The sequence below is a fragment of the Mustela nigripes genome, chromosome 6 (genome assembly GCF_022355385.1).
Source record: "Mustela nigripes isolate SB6536 chromosome 6, MUSNIG.SB6536, whole genome shotgun sequence".
Classification (NCBI taxonomy): domain Eukaryota; kingdom Metazoa; phylum Chordata; class Mammalia; order Carnivora; family Mustelidae; genus Mustela; species Mustela nigripes.
Window position 1 is genome coordinate 129,312,312 of NC_081562.1, and position 24,347 is coordinate 129,336,658.

Sequence of the window (24,347 nt, forward strand, 5' to 3'; positions counted from 1 at the left end):
ACTTAATTTTAAAAAAAGATTTTAAAGTACATTAGTCATTCTTGTGTAATATGATGGGTTTTGGTCAAAATCAGGTGTCTTTTTGAAAATTAGTGAGAAAAGTCAGGTAAACACAAAATGGAAGTCATCTAGTAAAAAGTTAAAGAAAATATTCAGCATAAAATGTGAAGAGGATGATGGAGGAATAGAAGATAAGTTCAGGAAAAATAGACTAGTCCGCCAGACTGAGTAAACACTGAATGTCTTAGGAGAAAGAAAGTTACATATGACCCCGTATATGACGACAGAGGATATGAACAATTTAATTGTTTAATTGCACAATATACAAGGTGCTGACCTGCTTTATCACAAGGACTTCTTGACTTTCGTCTAGTTTTCCCTTCATTTTAGTTATTTTATTGCCTTTTGTCACATTCACTTAGTATTCCATTTAAGGATGTATTTCTAGATTTTAATTCCCATTTTATCCCATTTTTCCCCTATTAAATATGACGTTTAAAAACTAAAGCCCAGGGACACCTGGGTGTCTCCATCTGTTAAGCATCTGCCCTTGGCTCAGGTCATGATTCCAGGGTCCTGGGATGGAGCTCCATGTCAGGCTCCCTGCTTAGCGAGGAGTCTGCTTTTTCTCTTCTCCTTCTGCCCCTCTCCTCATGCTCGCTCTCTCTCTCTCTCAATAAATAAATAAAATCTTAAAAAAAAAAAAAGGATAAAGCCCATTTAAGTACTTTGTATGAGGGAGAGGGTTTGTGTCCATAAATAACTGGTATATATTTTCTGTGAGAACAAAACACAGATAACAGCCACTGTCATTCCCTTCACTAAAAGGAGACAAGAGCAACAAGAGCTACACAAGTTGGTTACAAATCCAGACAATGATCTTTGGCAATATTTCAGTGCCATTAAATGGCTTATTGCCTTCTTTTGATTTTACTTTTAAGAATCTATTCTGAGGACATAATCTATATCCTCCTATGTTTTTACACAGCACCTGAGGAAAGCCCTCTACACACAAAGAGGCAGCATGGCCCAGTGGTTGAAGATATGGTCTCTGGAGAGCCAGGGCTCAAATTCTGACTCCACCACTAGGCTAAATTCATGATGTTGAGCAAGTTACTTAAATGTTGTGTCTCAGTTTCATCATCTATGATATGAAATTAAAAGATAACCTTTATTTACCCTATGGTCTTTGTGAGGATTAAATGAGGTAGTAAGTATAAATCACTTCCACTAGGTGAATTCCTTAATGTTCACTATTACCGTCATTACTGTCATAACAGGGCTAACTATAATGGCAAAAATAACAACAACAAGAATAAGGAAGAACCCCAGTGCTCCATAATATGAGATTGGTTGCATAAACTCTGGTCTATTCATTCAAGGGCAAAGCCATTACATCTCATCACAGTATATACACTGTGTAGCACAGGAACTAAGACCTATAAGCATTCAATGCAATCTGAATTTCATTATGAAAAACACACAAGATACACACTGGGTTAACATTTTAATATCACAAAAATGTAATGTGTATTACGGTCAAGGGCCTGTCACAGTGTAATGGGTAGAGTGTAATGCATCTCACATTTGATGCAGTTTGTGGTTGGCAGAAGGATAACCTTCCAAAGATATGTGTGTCCGAATAGCTAAAATCTGCCAATGCTACCTTCTACAGGAAAAGGAACTTTGTAGATGGGATTAAATTAAGGAGTTTGAGATGGGGAGATTATTGTGGATTGTCCAAATGAGCCCTTGCAAGGGGGTCTTGCAAGAAGGAGGCAAAGGGATTTAGAGTTTTAGTTGATATGATGGCAGAAGCAGAGTTGGGGATGATTAGAAGGGCCAGGAGTCAAGAAATGCATGCAAACTCTAGCAGCTGAAAGCAGTAAACATCTTCTGAAATCTCTAGAAGGAACCAGGCTTGCTAACACCTTGACTAATTCTACACTTCTGACCTCCAGTGAGACTAATTACACCAGTGAGACTAAATCTGGACTTCTGACCTCTAAACCTGTTAAGATAATAAGTATGTATTGTTTTAAGCTCCTGGATTTGTGGTAATTTGTTACAGCAGCAATAGGAACCTAATATATAGTCAAGTAAGGCTCTTTTCTACTTCTAGGAAATGTTAGTACTTTCTGAATACCACCTGACAGCATAAGAGACAATCAATAAAGGCTACTGACTAAATACTGAATGGAATATTATACACCATCAAAATGTTTACAAATGAAAAAAATTTATTTTTTTTCATTTATTTATTTTAAAAAAAAATAACAGTTTACATTTTGGGGAAATCACAGTTAACTAACTGGGCAAACACCAAATTCTGCATACAAAAATTCCAGTAAAAAATAAATTAAAATAGTGATAGTGATTGTTTCCATATGTTGACCCTATAAAGCTGACTCTACTTTTTCTTCTTTACATTTCTGCAAATTTTCTATAACGAGCAGGTATTGTTTTCATAATGGGAGAAAGCACATCAATTTCATTTAAAAAGCAGACAGCAGTATAATGAGGCACATGAAAAGCAATTTACATAATATTGGTAAATTCAATCTTTTTATACACCAATGACTCTAATTTAATTAGTAATTCAAAACCTTCAAATTCCTGGGTCTAGTATGTCAGTTACTGTGAAGTCATGACGGGTCTGTGTTTTGAATTTGTCAACATGGGTCAGCTTTAATAATAGTAAAGCTAAGATTATCATCTTCAAAAAATCACCTGCTGACCAGCTACAGTGAGCTACATGGGGATAGCAAGCAGGGTTTCAAGGAGGAAGTGATTTATGTAGAAATTGGCTGTCGACCCAATGGGAAGGAAAAAGGCAAAGGGAAGAAAAGCTCAGGAACCTGCAGAATGATTCTGTTTACTTGAGTGTAGAAAGATAAGAGAAATCTTTCTCCAACTGTGGCTCTTTGACCTTGGAGAAACCATTCCACCCCTCTGAGACCAGTCTCTTCCTTTGTGTAATGGCGGCACAGAACAAAACTATCTCTAAGATGAATGCCAAAAAAAACCACCCCTAAACCCACAAAAAACAAGAAACAAACACAAAAATAAAAAAAAAACTTTCACTATTCTTCAGTCTCACTTTGTATTTCCACAGGGATTGCTATGTACCGATGTGAACTGGGTCCTCTGCACCGTGCAAATGGCCGATTCCATCACCATCAGATCTTTCACAGTGTCTTCATTTTTACAGTGTCAGAAAATAGACTGCATGGTGCATTAAAGGCTTCAATAAGTAAGGGGTTATAGCAGCAGCTTGATGTCTGCTTAGTCACCGAAGCCTTGTAGCTTGTCACTTGTCAACTATTTGAGGAATGCATTCATGACCCAGGAAACTTTCCTACTTTCTTCCATGAAAGGAAGCGACTTGGCAAAACCTAAAAAACAGCTTTCCAACTAAATGAAATGCTTGATAATTTCACAATTATTTTGATTTTAAATGAGGATGCCATTTCCAGAATACCTATGTGAAATTTTAATGGAAGCTCAAAATCTCAAAGGATTTTTTTTTTCCCAGAAAATATTGATAGAGTACCTCTTATTTAAAGGAAGCTTTATTGTTTAATCCAAATATTAAGGGACTTTTAAGTCAGTAGGAGGGGGATGAATCAGGTTTATAGTTAATTCTAATGTGAAACAGAAAGGTAAATGCCATAGAAAGACATGGATGAATTATAATGGATAGAATTTCAGAGGAGGAAGAGAGATCATGTCCAGCTTCCAGACAGAGATGGTTCAGGGAAGCTTAGGGGACACATGGCATCGAAGGTGTTCAGATCCTGAATCAAGAACTGGGATGGCAAGAGAGGGCTTTGTTGGTGGAGGAAACAGAATAAACAAAGTCTTGATGGCATGGAAAATTTGGAGCATGTATAGAGAAAAGTAAAAAGGGAAATGTGGTGGAAGATGTATGGGATAAAGATCAAAATGATGGACAAGATCTAGACCCCAAGGCCTTGAATGCCAACCTAAGGAGACTGCATTTTAGTCTACAGACATCTGAGAACCATACAGGACTTTTGAGCAATTATTTAACTGATTAGCTCTCATCTCTCCCTCTTAAAAGGAACAAAGGTAATTCTGTAGTTTAAAATTCATGATGATTTCTCATTCAACAAGTGAACAAAATTCAAATCCACCTTTCTGTACGTCACCCAATGAGTTGGAAAAGATTTCAGATTTATAGTTTTGAAAATCTAAGGCGGGGGGGAAGATTTCCTCTATTGCTTTACTATTTCTTTGGGGTTGGAAGAGCAGTAGCCCTATTAAGATGTTGGAATGAAAGCTGCACACATGATGTCCCAGGAATTCCAACTGACGGGGGCATAGAATGGGACATGAACTTTATCCAGTGCCCTCCCAGCATCCTAATTTCAGGCCTTTTGGACATCAAGGCTTGGCTTTAGATCCTTTAGCACAGCCCCTGGTCTTCCTCCCTGATTGTTCTCGGGAACTAGCACTAAATCTGCATTTTGTACATGAAAAGAGAACACCACTTCAGCGCAGTGCTCTCTCTGTAGCTGAGTGTGCGGATGTGCCCACATGTGCAGGCACATTCATATATAAACATATAAATATACACACATTACACAAAATGGTGATGGCACATACCCTTATCTTTTTGTTATACCTGTTACATCTTATTGTTATTTTGTAGTGAAAGCTCTATTTTTCCTAAATGGTTGACAGCACGTCCACCATATTGTATTATGAATCCAGCCAATACTCAATACTCAAAAAAACATCCAAGCCAAGTCCTGCAGCCTCCAGTACCTGCTGAATTTCTTTCTACGATCAGGTGAACAGCTGGTCTAACAGGACAAAAACATTATGGTTTCTATTTTTCTTCAGAACTGCGAAAGGCAAGATAGCTTAGCTTATTTCTTTAAAAGCTCCTGAGATAAGTGAACTTATCACATGAAAGCAATCTATCAATATGCTTGTGTGTGCACGCATGTGTGAAACCCGTCTGCTTGCGACTGCAAAATGCAGAAGTCAGGTGCTGCATATTAAATACAGGTGGTGTTAGCAAATACGTGGAGTTCATCCACCAGCTTGGATTTCATGTGTCATGCCCGACACTTACCTCAATAAAGAAAATGCTGGCTGCTGACGTTGGATGGTGATACATATAGACGGTCACGAGAATGGCTGCGACTATAATGAGGACCAGGATGAGAATTCCAACAATGAGGCCAGCATGAAGGGTGCCCCCTTTCTTCTCGGCTGCGCTGTCATCTGTAGAAGCTGAAAGAACAGCACAGCTGTCACAACGTTCATGTGTGTGCTTTCAGGTTTGCATTTTCATTAGAGGAGGTGTTTATAGTTTCAATAAAATACCATTAGAACTTTTTCTTTTACTTTCTGTACATCTCTTCCTTTCCATGACACCAGTTTTAGAAGTCTGATGCTCTTTATTTGGGCAATGTAAAATCCATGCTATTCATGATTAAAAATACATTTATAGTTGTGTTTTAATTTATAGTGCAATAAACAAAATTAATAGCCTTTATTCTAAAAGTACTGTGAAGAATCTAAAACTCTAATTAACTATATAATAAATTTAACTTTGATTTTTCTCATTAAACCACTGCCACTTTTACCTATGGAAAAATTGATTACTGTTTGAAAGTTCCTCTCTCATCTTCTTCTGGAAATTTTATATTGCAGTTTAATGCTTCTTTTGATGGGCTAGAAAGTCTGTGCATTTTCAAAAGTCTGTGCATGAGTTCAAAAGCTAATTTTCAAAATCTTTTTTAAACTGAAATTATCTTTAAAAGAGTAACAAATGGACGCTAAATGACCCTCAGATAGTTTTATCACCATCTCAAGAGAACACACAGAATATCAAAATATTCCACTATGCCACAAACCAATATCATTTGGTCTGACTTTTACTGAGATGTTTTCCACTGTAACACCCATTTTCACAGAATCAGGAAAAAGAAATTAAATTTCTAAAGTAATAATTACCAACCCAAAGTCAGTCAACCAAATAAAGCTAATCTCTAAAGTCTTCTCTTGTTCTAAAATTCTGCAATCTTTGATGACTACTCGGGTATTTAAAGATCTTAAATTATATGTAGCAGGTAACTGTTTATGTGCACACTATGACTGATTATTTTGAACCATTAGAAAAATTGCTTAATATTCATAAAAGCTCTACAGCAGTAGATTCCTAATCGTTTTTTTTTAAGATTTTTAAATTTATTATTTATTTGACAGACAGAGATCACAAGTAGGCAGAGAGGCAGGCATAGAGAGAGGAGGAAGCAGGCTCCTTGCTCCCTGCTGAGCAGAGAGCCTGATGCAGGGCTTGATCCCAGCATCCTGGGATCAAGACCTGAGCTGAAGGCAGAGGCTTTAACCCACTGAGCCACCCAGGTACCCCTAGATTCCTAATATTTTCATTACTAATTTGCATCTTTGTTTTAAATATTATTTTTGTCTATTGAACCTCATTTAATAAGCACTGATTTATTTCTCTTATTTTAGATTTTTTGCTAATAAAAAGCAAACATGACTCCCTCCCAGAATGTGTGGTCAATGTGTAGTAACAGAATTCCAGATAAAGCAAAGAAACATGACTTCCCTATTATTCCTCTCCACCCTTTAAATTTTTGTTGTTATTGTTTGTTTATTATCTGCTTGAGACCCATGGTAGGTGTTTGGTAATTCTTCTCCAAATCTAATAAAGATCAATATCCTAAAGCTTTCCCTTACATAACTAAAATTTATTGTTGAAAGAAAATACAGTTTAAACAGTAATTCATTATATAAAAAGAGAGGATTTGGGGAAGAAGGAAGAGTATAAATATCAGGGATCTGTCTCCCTTTGTAGACAATAAGTATACTGGCAGAATGTGTCTGACAACTATCTTGGCACTCTGGACTCTTATCAAAGCCTTGCAACTTTCAGGAGAAAGGCTTGGATTGCAAATTACGGTTAATTTCAATTTCAGCTCTTAGCACAGTAGTGGCTACCCATCGTCCACCCCTCAGTTATGTGGCAGGCAGCTGCACACGTGTTCCTGAAATAGCATACAGGAACCAGGGCAGGCAAAAAGCACCCTGTCCTCCAGAGATCAGGGATCTGTGTTCTGACCACTAATTGGTGCTTCTCATCACAGAGGCACAAAGATGTAGCCATTGGTTTCTTGTACCTTCCTCCATTGTTGCAAACCCTTCCCCCTCTGGCTGAAGTAATTTCCAAGAGATTTAGAGAGTCAGGGCTCTTTTCACCCTCTTCCACTTCATTTTTCTCTTTTTCCACTTTTGGGAGCTAGACAGTAAAGACTAGGACATTCAAAAACAACTGCATATATGGAGTTAAAATAGATAGTGAGGGCACATGACTAGGAAATGGCTCAGAAAAGACCTGAAAAGACATTAAGATTACACCTCAGGCTGATCCTCAGCTAGAAACAGTCTGCAACAACAATAACAACATATAAGGCAATCAACAATAAACAAAAATAATATCAAAAAGCAGCAAGCTATGGGGAAGGGGAGGGGGAGAATCTGATTTCCAGAGTTACCACATTATTAGATTCAAATGTCCAGTTTTTAGCAAAAATTCACAAAACATGCAAAGAAACAAGAAAGTATTGTTCATTCAAAGGAAAAAATAAATCAACAGAAACCATTCCTGAAAAAGAACTGACAGCAGTATAATAGAGTTTAAAATAATTGTCTTGAAGATGCCCAAAGAACCAAAAGAAGATGGGGAGAAAGTCCGGAAAACAATGTGTGAACAAAATGAAATATTAACACAGAGATAGAAAACGGAAAAAAGCAGAAAGAAATTCTGGAGCTGAATATATACAGTAACTGAAATGAAAAATTCACCAGAGGGATTCAAAGGCAGAAATGAGCAGGCAGAACAAAGAACCAGTGGACTTGGAAGACAGGACAGTGGAAATCACTGACTTTGAGGGACAGAAAGAAAAAGAGCTGAGGGGCCATCAAGTAGATCAACATGCACATTGCAGGAGTCCAGAAAGGAGGGACAGAGAGGGGGCAGAGAGAATATTTTAAGAAATAATGCCCCCAAACTTCCCAGATTTGATAAAAGACATGAATATAAACATCCACGAAGCTCAAGGGACTCAAGTAAGATGAACTCAAAATGACCCACACTGAGATTCATTATGACCAAAGTTTTGAAAATCAAAGTCAAAGAGAGAATTCCTAAGATAACAAAAAAGAAAAGAGTGAGGAAAGAGAAAGATGGTGGAGGAGTAGGAGACTGAAAGATCCAGGTCCCAGGAGTTCAGCTCGGTATTTATCAAACCATTTTGAACATCTACAAACTCAATAGGAGACAGAAAAAAAAAAAAAAAAAGCAGCAATTGTAGGATCAGAAAAGCAACCACTTTCTGGAAGGTAGGACATGCGGAAAAGTTAATCCGAGACAATAGGTGGGAAGAGAGACTGTGGAGGGAGGGGCTAGCTCCCAGCAAGTAAAAGAGCACTGGAGCACAAAATTGGAAATTTTAGAAGTCAGCTCCACTGAGGGAAGTTGCTCCCAAGGCTTAGCGGGTGGTAGAGCCCTCCCAGGGACAGTGTGGTCTCAGGACCTGCTGGAACACAAAAAGACCAGGGGTGCCTGAGTGTGGCAGAGCTGCCATGTATCAGAGCAGAGAAGCCAGCTGCAGAGACAGAGCAGAGCAAGGGTGCTCTCAGCTCGGGGTTACCTTAAACTGTGATCCAAGGCACAGTTGTACCACTGCTCTTCTAGCAGGGACCCCACAAGTGGCAAATCCGGACAGACTCACCCCACCCCCACTTTCCTCCTCCGGGAGGAGTGGCATGGCAGTGCACTGCAGCAATCTGCTAGGTTTGGAGACTCCAAACGGGGACATGCAACAGAGATAGAAACGCCTGGTCATGGGCCTGGTAAGCTCAGAGCATAGCCAGAGACCAGGGAGATGGGAGGGATTGACTGCTTTTCTCTGAGGGCGCACTGAGGAATGGGGCCCTGAGCACTTGACTCCTAGGGGGCTGGAGATTGGGAGGCCACCATTTTCATTCTCCTCCTCCAAAGCAGTATGGAAAGTATTCAGGAAACAAAAGCTCCCGAGAGTGAACCTGCACAGATTACTTAGTCTGGTCCCTGACAAGGGTGGAGCAATTCTGCCTCAGGCAAAGACATGTGAAAATCACTGCAACAGACCCTTCCCTACACAAGATCAGCAAGAAAATCCAGCCAAGACCAAGTTCATGGATCAATGAGAACTATGGAACTCCAGAGCTAGGGGAAAGCAACATAGAATTCATGGCCTTTTCCCCGTGATCCTTTAGTCCTTCAAAAGTAAATTTTTTTAAATTTTATTTTTTCTTATTCTATTTTTAAACATTTTTCCTCTTTCCCATTTTAATGATTTTTAAACTATTTTATCTTATCAATACCTTTTTAAAAATCTTTTAAAATTTTTATAGTTATAGTCACATTATTTTTTTTAAAGATTTTATTTATTTATTTGACAGACAGAGATCACAGGTAGGCAGAGAGGCAGGCAGAGAGAGAGGAGGAAGCAGGCTCCCTGCGGAGCCGACAGCCCGATGTGGGGCTCGATCCCAGGACCCTGGGATCATGACCTGAGCCGAAGACAGAGGCTTTAACCCCACTGAGCCACCCAGGCACTCCTAGTTATAGTCACAGTTTTATCCCTTCACTGTATTTAACCTTATTTTTTTGTATACACATAGGCGTTTTTTTCTTTAAAATTTTGGGATACAATTTCTTCTAACAGATCAAAATATACCCTAAATCTAGTGCATAGCTTTAGTCTAGTCTCCAGTCTAATCATATTCTTTCCTCTTTTTTTTTTTAACCAACTTCTTATCTTTTCAATTCCTTTTTTAGAATCTTCTATAATTTTCATCTTTACAGTCATATTTCATCCCTTCATCATGTTTACCCTTATTTTTGTATATATATAAGTTTTTCATTCTTTAGAATTTGGGAGGTAGTTTCCTCTAACAGACCAAAATACACGCAAAATCAAGTGTGTGGCTCTGTTCTATTCACCAGACATATACACACACACACACACAAAATATTAATATATATGTTTTTCTTTTTACCCCCAGGTTTTGGGTCTCTTCTGGTTTGATTAGTGTTTATTTTTCTGGGGTCATTGCTACTCTTTTAGTATTTGTTCTCTCATTCATCTGTTTTTATCTGGATAAATTGACAAGGTAGAAATCCAACACACAAAAAAAAAAAAAGAGAGAGAAAGAAAAAGAAAGAATAAGAAGCAGTACCGATGGCTAGGGATCTAATCAATATGGCATTAGTAACATGTCAGAACTAGAGTTCAGAATGACGATTATCAAGGCGCTAGCTGGGCTCAAAAAAAGCATGGAATACAATAATAGTAGGGGATTTTAACTCTCTCCTTACTGAAATGGACAGAACATCTTAGCAAATCAATAAGGAAATAAGGCTTTAAATGACATGCTGGATCAGATGGACATCACAGATACACTTAGAACATTCTATCCCCAAACAACAGAATACACATTCTTCTCTAGTGCACACAGAACATTCTCAACCTGGGTCACAAATCAGGTCTCAACTGCTACCAAAAGATTGGGGATCATTCCCTGCATATTTTCAGACTACAATGCTCTGAAGCTAGAATTCAGTCACAAGAGGAAAGCTGGAAAGAACTCAAATACATGGAGGATAAAGAGCATCTTATTAAAGAATAAATGGCTCAACCAGGAAATTAAAGAAGAATTAAAAAAATTTATGGAAACAAATTAAAATGAAACACAACTGTTCAAAATCTTTGGGACACAGCAAAGGTGGTCCTGAGAGGAAAGTATGTAGTGATACAATCCTTGCTCAAGAAAAAAGAAAGGTCTCAAGTACACAGCCTAATCCTATACCTAAAGGAGCTGGAGAAAGAACAGCAAAGAAAGCCTAAACCCAGCACGAGAAGAGAAATCATAAAGATCAGAGCAGAAATCAATGAAATAGAAACCAAAAGACTAACAGAACAAATAAAACTAAGAGCTGGTTCTTTGAAAGAATTTATAAGATTGATAAGCCTCTGGCCAGACTTATCAAAAAGAAAAGAGAAAGGACCCAAAGAAATAAAATCATGAACTAAAGAGGAGAGATCACAACCAACACCATAGAAATACAAACAATTATAAGAACATATGAGCAACTATATGCCAGCAAATTTGAAAATCTGGAAGAAATGGATGCATTCCTAGAGACATATAAAATACCAGAGCTGAACCAGGAAGAAATAAAAAACCTTAACAGACCCACAACCAGTAAGGAGATTGAAGCAGATATCTAAAGTCTTCCAACAAACAAAAGCCCAGGGCCAGACAGCTTCCCAGGGGAATTCTACCAAACATTTAAAGAAGAATTAATACATATTCTCCTGAAAAATGTTCCAAAAAATAGAAATGGAAGGAAAATTTCCAAACTTATTTTATGAGGCCAGCATTACCATGATCCTAAAACCAGACAAATAACCCATCAAAAAGGAGAATTACAGATCAATATCCCTGATGAATATGGTTGCAAAAATTCTCACTGAAATATTAGCTAATAGGATCCAATAGTACATTAAAAGGACTATTCACCACGACAATGTGGATTTATTCCTGGGCTGCAAGATTGGTTCAACACTTGCAAATCAATCAATGTGACATAATACATTAATAAAAGAAAAAACAAGAACTATATGATACTCTTCATAGATGTTGAAAAAAGCATTTGACAAAGTACAGCATCCTTTCCTGATCAAAACTCTTCATAGTGTAGGCACAGAGGGTACATACTTCTGTATCATCAAAACCATCTATGAAAAACCCACAGTGAATATCGTTCTTAATGGGGAAAAACAGAGCTTTTCCCGTAAGGTCAGGAACACAGCAGGGATATCCACTATCACCACTGCTATTCGACATAGTACTAGAAATCCTAGCCTCAGCAATCAGACAACAAAAGAAATAGAATGCATCTGAATCCACAAAGAAGTCAAACTCTCACCCTTTGCAGATGATATGATACTTTGTATGGAAAACCCAAGACCACTAGTGCTAAAATTCATACAGGAATTTAGTAAAGTGTCAGAATATAAAATCAATGCACAGAAATCAGCTGCATTTCTGTACACCAACAGCAAGACAGAAAAGAAAAATTAAGGAGTTGATCCCACTTACAATTGCACCCAAAACCATAACATACCTAGAAATAAACCTGACCAAAGAGGCAAAGAATCTGTACTCGAAAACTATAAAGTACTCATGAAAGAAATAGAGGAAGACACAAAAAAATGGAAAAATGTTCCATGCTCATGGATTGGAAGAACAAATACTGTGAAAATGTCTATGCTAACTAATGCAATTTACACATTTAATGCAATCTCTATCAAAATACCATCAATGTTTTTCAAAGAAATGCAACAAATAATCCTAAAATTTATGTGAAACCAGAAAAGACCCCAGAGAGCCAGAGGAATGTTGAAAAAGAAAGCCAAAGTTGACAGCATCATAATTCCAGACTTCAAGCTCTATTACAAAGTTGTAATTAATCAAGGCAGTATGGTAGTGGCACAAAAACAGACACATAGATAAATGGAAGAAAATGGAGAGCCCAGAAATGGACTCTCAACTCTATGGTCAATTAATCTTCAACAAAACAGGAAAGAATGTCCAACAGAAAAAAAGCAGCCTCTTCAACAAATGGTGTTGGGATAATGGAACAGTCACATGCAGAAGAACGAAACTGGATCATTTCCTTATACCACACACAAAAATAGACTCAAAATGGATGAGAGACCTCAATGCGAGGCAGGAATCCATCAAAATCCTTAAGGAGAACACAGGCAGCAACCTCTTCAACCTTAGCTGCAACACCTCCTTCCAAGAAACATTGCCAAAGGCAAGGAAAGCAAGGGCAAAAATGAACTATTGGGACTCCCATCAAGATTAAAAGCTTTTGCACAGTAAAGGGAACAGTCAACAAAACCAAAAGAAAATTGACAGAATGGGAGAAGATGTTTGCAAATGACATATCAGATAAGGAGCAGTATCCAAAATCTATAAAGAACTTATCAAACTCAATACCCAAAGAACAAATAATCCAATCAAGAAATGGGAAGAAGACATGAACAGGTATTTCTACAAAGAAGACACCCAAATGGCCAGCAGACACATGAAAAAGTGCTCAACATCACTCAGTACCAAGGAAATACAAACCAAAACCACAATGAGATACCACCTCACACAAATCAGAATGGCTAAAATTAACAAGTCAGGAAACGACAGATGTTGGCAAGGATATGGAGAAAGCAGAACCCTCCCATACTTTTGATGGGAATGCAGGCCGGTCCAGCCACTCTGGAAAACAGTATGGAGACACCTCAAAACATTGAAAATAGAGCTATCCTATGATTCAGCAATCACACTACAGGGTATTTACCCTAAAGATACAAATGTAGTGATCTGAAGGGGCACATGCACCTGAATGTTTATAGCAGCAATGTCCACAATAGCCAAACTATGGAAAGGGCCTAGATGTCAATCAACAGATGAATAGATAAAGAGGATGTGGTATGTATACACACACACACACACACACAGGAATACTATGCAGCCATCAAAAATTCTAAAACCTTGCCATTAGCCATTTTACACACACACACACACACACACACACACACACACACACTGGAATACTATGCAGCCATCAAAAATTCTAAAACCTTGCCATTAGCAATGACATGGATGGAACTAGAAGGTATTATGCTAAGCAAAATAAGTCCATCAGAGAAAGACAATTATCATATGATCTCTCTGATATGAGTAATTGAGAGGCAGGGGGTGGGGTCATGGGGGGTAGGGAGGGAAAAAAATGAAACAAGTTGGGACCAGGAGGGAGACAAAACATACGAGACTCTTAATCTCAGAAAACAAACTGACAGTTCTCGGGGCGAGGGGGGTAGGGATGGGGTAGTTGGGTTATGGACACTGGGGAGGGTATGTGCTATGGTGTGTGCTGTGAAGTGTGTAAGACTGATGATTCACAGACCTGGTCCAAATAATACATTACCCTTGATCCAAATAATACATTATATGTTAATTTTTAAAAGTTAAAAAAAAATAAAATAGCAATAATACAGACAACAAGCAAGGAATATTAATTCACTCATTTATTTAAGAGAGAGCAAGAGAGTGGAGGGCTGGTAAGAGGGACAGAGAGAATCTCAGGCCGACTCCACACTGAGCATGGAGCCTGATGCGGGGCTTGACCTCACTACACTGTGAGATCTGATCCGAGCCACAATCAAGAGTTGAACATTTTAGAGTTCGATCGGTAGCGGGAGCGGAGAGCGGACCCCAGAGAGCCCTGAGCAGCCCCACCGCCGCCGCCGGCCTAGTTACCATCACACCCCGGGAGGAGCCGTAGCTGCCGCAGCCGGCCCCAGTCACCATCACCGCAACCATGAGCAGCGAGGCCGAGACCCAGCAGCCGCCCGCCGCCCCCCCCGCCGCCCCCGCCCTCAGCGCTGCCGACACCAAGCCCGGCACCACGGGCAGCGGCGCAGGGAGCGGCGGCCCGGGCGGCCTCACATCGGCGGCGCCTGCCGGCGGGGACAAGAAGGTCATCGCAACGAAGGTTTTGGGAACAGTAAAATGGTTCAATGTAAGAAACGGATATGGTTTCATCAACAGGAATGACACCAAGGAAGATGTATTTGTACACCAGACTGCCATAAAGAAGAATAACCCCAGGAAGTACCTTCGCAGTGTAGGAGATGGAGAGACTGTGGAGTTTGATGTTGTTGAAGGAGAAAAGGGTGCGGAGGCAGCAAATGTGACAGGCCCTGGTGGAGTTCCAGTACAAGGCAGTAAATATGCAGCAGACCGTAACCATTATAGACGCTATCCACGTCGCAGGGGTCCTCCACGCAATTACCAGCAAAATTACCAGAATAGTGAGAGTGGGGAAAAGAACGAGGGATCGGAAAGTGCTCCCGAAGGCCAGGCCCAACAGCGCCGGCCCTACCGCAGGCGACGGTTCCCACCTTACTACATGAGGAGACCCTATGGGCGTCGACCACAGTATTCCAACCCTCCTGTGCAGGGAGAAGTGATGGAAGGTGCTGACAACCAGGGTGCAGGAGAACAAGGTAGACCAGTGAGACAGAATATGTATCGGGGTTATAGACCACGATTCCGCAGGGGTCCTCCTCGCCAAAGACAACCTAGAGAAGATGGCAACGAGGAAGATAAGGAAAATCAAGGAGATGAGACCCAGGGTCAGCAGCCACCTCAACGTCGGTACCGCCGCAACTTCAATTACCGACGCAGACGCCCAGAAAACCCTAAACCACAAGATGGCAAAGAGACAAAAGCAGCCGATCCACCAGCTGAGAATTCGTCCGCTCCCGAGGCTGAGCAGGGCGGGGCTGAGTAAATGCCGGCTTACCATCTCTACCATCATCCGGTTTAGTCATCCAACACGAAGAAATGAAGATGAAATTCCAGCAATAAGAAATGAACAAAAGATTGGAGCTGAAGACCTTAAGTGCTTGCTTTTGGCCCATTGACCAGATAAATAGAACTATCTGCATTATCTATGCAGCATGGGGTTTTTATTATTTTTACCTAAAGACGTCTCTTTTTGGTAATGACAAACGTGTTTTTTAAGAAAAAAAAAAAAGCCTGGTTTTTCTCAATACACCTTTAAAGGTTTTTAAATTGTTTCATATCTGGTCAAGTTGAGATTTTTAAGAACCTCATTTTTAATTTGTAATAAAAGTTTACAACTTGATTTTTTCAAAAAAGTCAACAAACGGCAAGCACCCGTTAATAAAGGTCTTAAATAATTGTCAAAAAAAAAAAAAAAAAAAGAGTTGAACATTTTACTAACTGAGCCACATAGCCATCCCTGTTTATTTTATTTATTACAGAGAGAGCAAAAGAGCCAATGAGTTTAATCATTCCCTACCAAAAAAATCAACTAAACACAAAAGAAGACAGTAATGCTGGAGGCACATAGACACAAGTAGCAAAAATGATGGAAAAAGCCCCTCCTTATCAGTAATTGTTTTACATTTTAGTGGATTAAAGACTCCAATCAAAAAACACAGATTGTCAGAAAGAATAAAAACACATGATCCAACTATACGCTGTCTATACAATACTAACTTCAGATCCAAAGACACAAATGGGTTGAAAGTGCAAGCATGAAAAATGATATTCCATATAAATAGTAATTAAAAGTCAGCAGAGGTAACTATACTAATGTCAGACTAGTAGATTTTCAATTCAAAAAGTCATGAGACATGGGGCGCCTGGGTGCCTCAGTGGGTTAAAGCCTCTGCCTTCGGCTCGGGTCATGATCCCAGGGCCCTGGGATCGAGCTCCACATCAGGCTCTCTGCTCGGCAGGGAGCCTGCTTCCTACTCTCTCTCTCTGCCTGCCTCTCTGCTTACTTGTGATTTCTGTCTGTCAAATAAATAAATAAAATCTTAAAAAAAAAAGAAGTTATGAGACAAAGGACATCATGTAGTAACAAAAAGTTTCAATACAATAAGAAGATATAATAATTACAAACATTTATCTAGCTAATGACAAACCACCAAAAAATATAAAGCAAAAACTGATGAATCAAAGGGAGAAACAGACATTTCTATAATAATAGTGGGAAATTTCAATATCCACTTTCAATATTGGAAAGAACTAGACAGAAGATAAGTAAAGAAAGAGGACTTCCCACAATAAACCAATAGCTTGAATAGACATATACAGAACATTCTACCCAATGACAACATACACATTCTTCTCAAGTGCGCATGTAAGATCTTTTAGGGTAGACCATATGTTCAGTCACAAATTAAGTGTCAACAGGTGTAAAAAATAGATATCATACAAAGAAGTTTCTCCATCCACAGTGGGATGGAGTTAAGAAATCAGTAACAGAAATCAAACTGGGAATTCACAAATTTGTGGAAATTAAGCAACAAACTTGACCAATCAAAGTATTGTCATGAAATCATAAGGGAAATTAGATATATAAATGAAAGCAAAAACACAAAAACCAAAACGTAGGAGCTACCACAAAAGCAGGGCTAAGGAGGGAATTTATAGCTGTTAATATTCACGTTAAAAACAAGAAAGATCTTGAATCAACAACCTAACTTTACAAGTTAAGAAACTAGAAGGAAAAGAACAAATTAAACCCCAAATTAGCAGAAGTAAGAAAATAAACAAGATGAGAGCAGAGAGAAGCAAAATAAAGAATAAAAAAATAATAAAGAAAATTAATGAAATTGGTTCTTTGAAAAAACAAAATGGGGACTCACACACTAGCCAGTCTAGCCTCAGAGTCTGGACCCTGAGCCTCTGATCACTAACCCCACAGCTGATAGTAAACTGTATTTACTGCTATTTCTCCTTAGTTCATATTATCAATTCTGGCAAAGAATTCTGAAACATCTTTGGTAATTTCAAATGAAGAAAAATTAACTTAAATATGGTTAAAGGATTAACATTGTGCTTTCAAGAGGGTAGGGGCTGTGTCTGATCTGTCACTTCTGTCAGACTATGTCTACTTTCATATGCACTGACAATCCATGTTTGTAAGGAGGGAAGGAGAGAGAGAGGAGGAAGAAAAAAAGAAAAAATCTGTTGAAAATGGGTTGCAGCTCTTGGAATGGCCATTTCTCCAATAAAAATCAAATAAAGTTTACAGCAGATTACTTTATCTGGTCTTCAGTTACCTTTTCTCTGCAATGGAGTCAGTAACAGTAACTCTCCCAGAGAGGTGCTGTGAGAATCACCATTGAACACATAAAATACTCGGGAGAGTAAGCACTTAATTAATGTAGCCATTGTATTAATATTATTACTTCTACTATGAGGCAGTTTGAGGCAAATGATGGTGTCCAATTCATGACAGCACATAAACTATGTTTTTGCCCTTAAGATTTGTTACTTTTAAAGTTTGGCTTTATTCTTAAGTATGCTTGTATCATTGTACTTTGTGCAATTGGCGTTTTTTTTTTTTTTTTTCTTATTTTTAAGAGTGTGATACATTACTGTCATGGGAAAATGGGATTACTTTAAAATGTTGCTTTGGAGAAAAAGTGGCAGAAAAAAATCTCCTCAGGTCAAGAGGGGAAGCCTTGACTTTTTCTTCAAATCCTATGTGTAATTCCATTCATCCATCCTCCTATTCCTCTCCTCATCTATCCCCAGATCCATCCATCTAAACAGCATCTGGTTCTGTCCCTGGGATGAGTAGTCTTTTATAGGCAGCATGTCAAGTTTCAGCTTCACTGAAGCTGTGTGTGTGTGTGTGTGTGTGTGTGTGTGTGTGTGTGTGTGTGTATGTACGTGCGCACGCAAATTGGGAGAAGAACAAGAAGACACTTTTGAGTTAGCCTCAGGCTGCCACTTCCCAAGGGAACCAGAACCTGTTGAGGAAGCAACAGGCTTTTAAAAAGCGGTCCTTCCCAGGGAGAAGCAAGAGAGCCAGAAACATGTTTTATTCAGTAAGAGCATCGGTCAGTAAAATTATCCCCGACTTGTAGGATGTAAATTGCCAATCTTTAGAACATAAAATCATAACCGGATTTATACCTTGGAAACCTCACTCACTGCCTTCATTTAGGCATAAATGTTTACTTTCTCACTTATTACTTATTTATATTTTCAATAGTGGCTTAGTTATACTATCTCCTTTCTAAAACACTACTTTGCAGTGTGGGTGTGGATGTGAAGATACCATTTCATGTCTAATGAAGTCTGTACAGAGTCTGGTTTGTTGCTGGTCAAATAAGTATTTAATGACATTTCTGGATGATGATTTTAACAAAATAAACAATCTCCATAGATTCAGAATAGTGCTAACCAGGAGACAAAATAAATATTGAGGAATCTACGACTGTGCATATGACTTTACTCTGTGTTGTAATTAGGGCAGACCATTTAAGGAGAAATACAACAAATTCAATTCCAAAATATTACAGAGGGATCCTTGTGTCCCAAGTGAGTGCTATTTCCAAATGCTTCGAATGGTCATCTGGATGGAGTGGCCAAAATTACACAAATATTTCTGGAGAGCCCATTTTTCCATTTTCATATTACTTAAGCAAGTTTTCTGCATCTCTACTCTAGCTGCCTTCTCTACTAACAAGTATTATGATAGCATATAAAAGGTTGTTGAATCTGGAAATGAAGTGATTGCTCTATTCATGTGCTTTAATTTTAAATTCTTTCACTATTTGTTTGCAGGTTGGTATCGCTGTCCCATTAAATGGTACAGGGTTTGCACACTCACGGCTACCTGCAAACAGAATTTGGGAGATCACCCGCGTTAAAAAGATGACCACCTCAAACACAAAATCAGAATTTAAAAAGTGTAAACAAGTGCTATTGATTTTCATCATTGAAATTAAGTTCATTCACCTCGAGGGTGGACAGCTCAAACTGATTTCAATCCTTCAGAAAAGACCGTGAACAAAAATGTCAATTTTGGAAACAGTCATTCATTCCTGTGGTTCGACTGATTGTTCTTAGAGATGGGCATACAGAACTGGGTCAGAAAAACTTAAGCCTATTTCTGGCACAAACTTAATCTCATGAAAGTCCATGAGGAGTTCCCAAAGATGACGAGTAACCTAGTCCAAAGACTCAGACTCTTACTCTAGTCTTAGAAGTATCTTATACTCTCTCATTCATGTCCAAAAGTGAACAAAAGTCAAACAACAATCCTCAAGCAAATATAGTATTGTGCACAGGACAATTCAAATCTTTAGCTTTTTTTTTTTTTTAACCTTATATCGTGCGTCCAAATGAGAGGAATTAATGATGAATGATAGTAAGATACCTTAAAACAGAGCCTCAAAGCCCCCAAAAGGAGGTAAATAGATATGAGAAAAGCCTATCAAATCAAGGCCATTTTTTTGGCTACTCTGTTGAAGATACATTTTAAAACATAAATGAAACACAGAAAATCAATAGTACCAATGAGAATATACTCTCCTCTGATCCACTGAATGACCCACAAGTTCCTAGCTTTTTAATACTTTATAAAATGCAAATCAATATTTAGACATAGAAAAGGCTAGGAGAATTTTCAAATATATCTAAGCAATCTGCTATTTTGGGGTAAGTTTTAGCTACCATGATAGTAAAGACAACAAACTTTTAAAAGTTATTTTAAATATGTATTAAAAAATACTCTAGACCTCAGGCAAATGGTTTCATTTGCTGCACTCCAAGAAAGTTTATGACCTATTGATAAGAGGAAAAATGAAATAAATAAGGACATAGAAGATAAGAGGAAAGAGGAGGAACAATTTGACAGGTTGTTTCTTCAAAGTATCATGTTCGATTTTAAACCTCTACGTCTCCTTGCTCTTTCTAAGACCAGTATTCTTATCAGGATTTATATCAGAAAATCAGGTGATACTGATATTTGGTGTTTAGAAGTATAGTTCTTCAATATGTTAAAAAGATTTTAATACATTGCTAAAGTGATCTGTACCCACTATTAAATTTTGCCAGTAATTAAAGTCCAGAAATAAAGTAAAACTAAAATAGAAATATGCCTCATCTGAAATTTTATTCACTTTAGAACTCACTCTTCTCTTGGCTTTAAAATGAAACACTACAGCCCATAAATTCCACAATGTATTAATATCCTTTGGGGGCCCAAGAGGCTCATGGGTTGGACAAAGTCTTGCACTAATCTGTACAAAATTCATAAATCTTATACACATGATGTCAAAATGTTCCTTTTTAAAGCTTCAGAATGAAGTTAAACTATGAGTACTTAGTGTTAGTCTTCCATTCTCAGATTAAAAACACACACAGACACACGACTTTCCCTGTGGAATATTATCTAATCCATTTATAACCTAAACCATGTAATGGAAGAAAATCAAGTGATAATAACATTTTTAGTTAAATTGACTTTCCTTTGGAAGTTTCCCTTGTAACTGATCTCATCTTGTTGCTCATCTATTTTTCCCCTTAGCGCTTTTAAATTTCTACATTCGTGATCATGACCTTGACTTCATTCTGAGTTGCTTCTGGTGTTTCTGTTTTTTTTGATGCTTGCCAATCTGTCAATATTCAGTTTTTAAGGGTCCCTCGGAACTATTATACAAGCTATACCTAATCCACAATACATGTCACTGTGACAATACATTCATAATTCACATTATGAAATCTCCATAGGAAAGATTAGGGTAAGTACTGTGAAAAGATATGAAAATGGGTGCACAAAGCCCTGCTAAGTGCATTATGTGTGGTGGGAACAATATCTGGCAGGGACAGCTGGCCCAGCTTCTCTCCTGCAGCCTGGGCTACAACAGGGCAGCTGTGAAATTCTGTTCAGGGAAACATAAGAGAACATTCTGGGCTAAAAGAGCTTAGGGGATGACAATCCTTTTTAACAATAATCCGTTACCTTTTATCTTAGAAAAATGAAGCTAAATAAGATTTCTGTGAAATCAGATTTTAAAAAATGCTTGATTCCATCAAAATGAGGGATTTTGGATAGCAGTCACTACCCAGCCACTTCTAGCTTCGTTATGTGATTGGTGCTTCAGAGTAGGCACATGTGTGAGCATCGAAAAAGAGGGATTGACAGTGCATACAGCAGGCATAAGACCCAAAGTAGATCTCTGGAACAACCCATTATCATTTTTCACTTCTTATGTGTATATACTATTTTTTTTAAGATTTGAGAGAGAGAGACAGAAGGAGGGAGAGAGAGAGGAAAAGAGGAGGGGGGGGAGAGAATCTCAAGCAGACTCCCCACTGAGCACAGAGCCCGATGTGGGGCTTGATCTCACAAACCTGAGCCAAAATCAAGAGTCAGATGCCTAACCCAGAGAGCCACATACGTGCCCTGTGTATGTACTACTTTTTATAGTCTACACACGCATTTAATATTTTCAGCAGCCAAGATCTTTATTAAGACCTAACTTTAAAACTTTTCTTAACATTAGCTTTCTATATATAAAGCTGTCCTTGAATACAGTTGACTTCTCCACCTAAAAATATATTTAAAATTTATTTTTGAAAAATAAGTTGTGTCTCTACTTCTATAAAATAACACAAAGAAAAGGAATCTTAGCATCTAAATTGCCCAGCCAAATATTAAACTACAGAGTTTCACAGAAATAGTTTGCTCTTTTAATTTCAGGCCAAGTCCTTGGCCAAGTCCAACCCTAAGAAATCAGGGTTTTAAAGCACAGAAAAAAAAGTAGATTTTCTTAATGACTATATTCACAGTGAATATGGAATACCAAAAATAAGGCTGATGACAGTACTTTTAAGATTGGGGGTTCAGAATAGAGTGACTCCTCAAACCATTTAATCCCTCCCATTCCAGAATGAAGTCACCTATGTTGGCAGGTCATTTATACAAAAACCTATGGGTATCATAATGAATTTCTACTTCCCTACCAAATCTACCAGGTTTTCTCAACATGGAGGAAGAACCGTCTTTACCTTGCTCCTGTAAGTGGGTAAAGAGAAAGGTATGTCCAAACCACTTAGCTAACATAGACCCTTAGTATTTCCACTCTTCGTAATCATGGCATCACTGCTGGGTCATTAGCAGGTGTTCTTAAAATTATTCAAGGAGATTGGATCCATTCTCTCACTGCAGCTGAAGGGCATGAACCTAAGGGCATCTCTCTCATAAACAGTTTTTCCAGTGGAGAGATCAAGCTCTATTTCACATGTATACCCACCATTAGGAAAACAGGCCAGTGAGGCCCTTTAAGTGTTCACCCCCAGACCACAGCAGGAGCTGGACCATGGGACATGCAAGATAGAACCTATAGCCATTATTTGAAAAAACAAAAAGCCCAGCTGCTGAGGTGCAGTAAACTATCAAAATTAAATCAACCTTGCAGTGATTATCCGTATGCAACTTCTTTTGAAAAGTGCTGAATATTAAATCCGTATTATTAAATCAACCCCAAGTTCTTTGACATTTGAATTTATGCTCAATATTAATGAAAACCTTTGGGTTTCCTAAGAAAGCATGGCTTAATTTAGTTGCCAAAGATATCATTTTGGTCTCTATGTATGCCTTACAATCGAAACCTCAGTCCTTCATGTTCTCAACAACCATACGACTCTTTTGTTATTTATTGTGGTTTGATATATACTGTCCTCCGGGAGGGTAAATGGGCAGGACGACATGCATGTGCTATGCTTCATACAGAGAGAGAATCAGAAACTCAGAAAAAAAAAAATGATTTGGGTCTGGAATTTCATTTTAATTTGTGTTACCAGATTGAATAAAGAGTGCCTACTCTCAAGGGTAGGAAGAAAAAATTAAAACAACTGAGAACCAGTTTTGCAGAATATTTATAGTTTACTGCTTTGCATTGATACGGACAAAACTTAGCTCAGATAACATCCCTAGCAAGGACAGAATCAGGTCACTTGCTTGAGAAGAGAGAAACTATGTTTATCATAATTGCCTGCCCTGAGGTTCTAGAATATCACGTTTCCTGAAATACAAAGTTCCAAGGGTTGAATGTGGGATAGAACATGGTCAGTCTGGAAGGTGAGTTTCTAATCTTTTCCACCAAATAAGCTTTGTAAAATGGCCCCACAAGTCGTATGTGATACTCCCATGAATCTTACGGTTGCAAGGACCTTGGTCTCAAAGTGTTGAGGGTCCAGGAGCCACCATGCTCATTGTGATGTTGATGTGACAGTTGGTTCTGTTTGCTGAGATGCTAGATATCTTTAACCAGGGGGAAATGGCAGACAAATAGCTACTTTGCTGACTGCAGCATTTGAAGCAATCCTCCCTGCAGGACAGGATGGCATTGGGAAGCACAGCACATGCTCTGACACGAGATCATTGGTGGTAAAACCCAGCTGCATTCTTTACCAACCATGGGACCCTAGACAGATTACAGAAATCCCAGGGTTTCCACTGCCTTGTGTGTAGAATGGGATTACGACAGTAGTTTCTTCATACGGTGCAGTAAAAATTCAATGAGCTAATATACAAAACCCTTAGAAATGAGCTAACATTCGAAACCCTTAGAAAAGTGCCTGGTATACAGAAACAGCCCAATCTTCAGTAGATAATTTTATCATTATTAGCAACTACATGGGAAGGCTCCAAGAATAATTTAAAGTAAAATATGAATCACATAATCAGAAGTGTTAAATTTTACATCTACTAATTTGAGAAGCTCGTTTGCTAAGGGTATGCATTTTTCCTTTCTTTAGTTGAGAATTTCAAGAGGCTTGGAAGAATTTATTCATGGGATTTTTCAAAAAACTCTATCTAGTTTATG

General features: G+C 38.4%; 2 protein-coding genes across 5 annotated transcripts in view; one reads left to right on the forward strand and one right to left on the reverse strand.

The window, feature by feature from the left end:
* The window catches only part of PLXDC2 (plexin domain containing 2), a 463,944-nt gene that overhangs the window by 39,906 nt on the left and 399,691 nt on the right, over positions 1-24,347 (reverse strand). For all 4 annotated transcript variants that reach the window (XM_059404216.1, XM_059404220.1, XM_059404219.1 and 1 more), the window contains one exon: positions 5,105-5,265. In XM_059404216.1, the coding sequence (XP_059260199.1) occupies positions 5,105-5,265 (161 nt within the window). The remainder of the gene's footprint in view (positions 1-5,104; positions 5,266-24,347) is intronic.
* On the forward strand, positions 14,364-15,885 carry LOC132020118 (Y-box-binding protein 1). The gene has a single exon (XM_059404221.1). It carries the CDS (start codon positions 14,498-14,500, stop codon positions 15,470-15,472), a length of 975 nt encoding a protein of 324 aa, XP_059260204.1. The 5' UTR covers positions 14,364-14,497; the 3' UTR covers positions 15,473-15,885.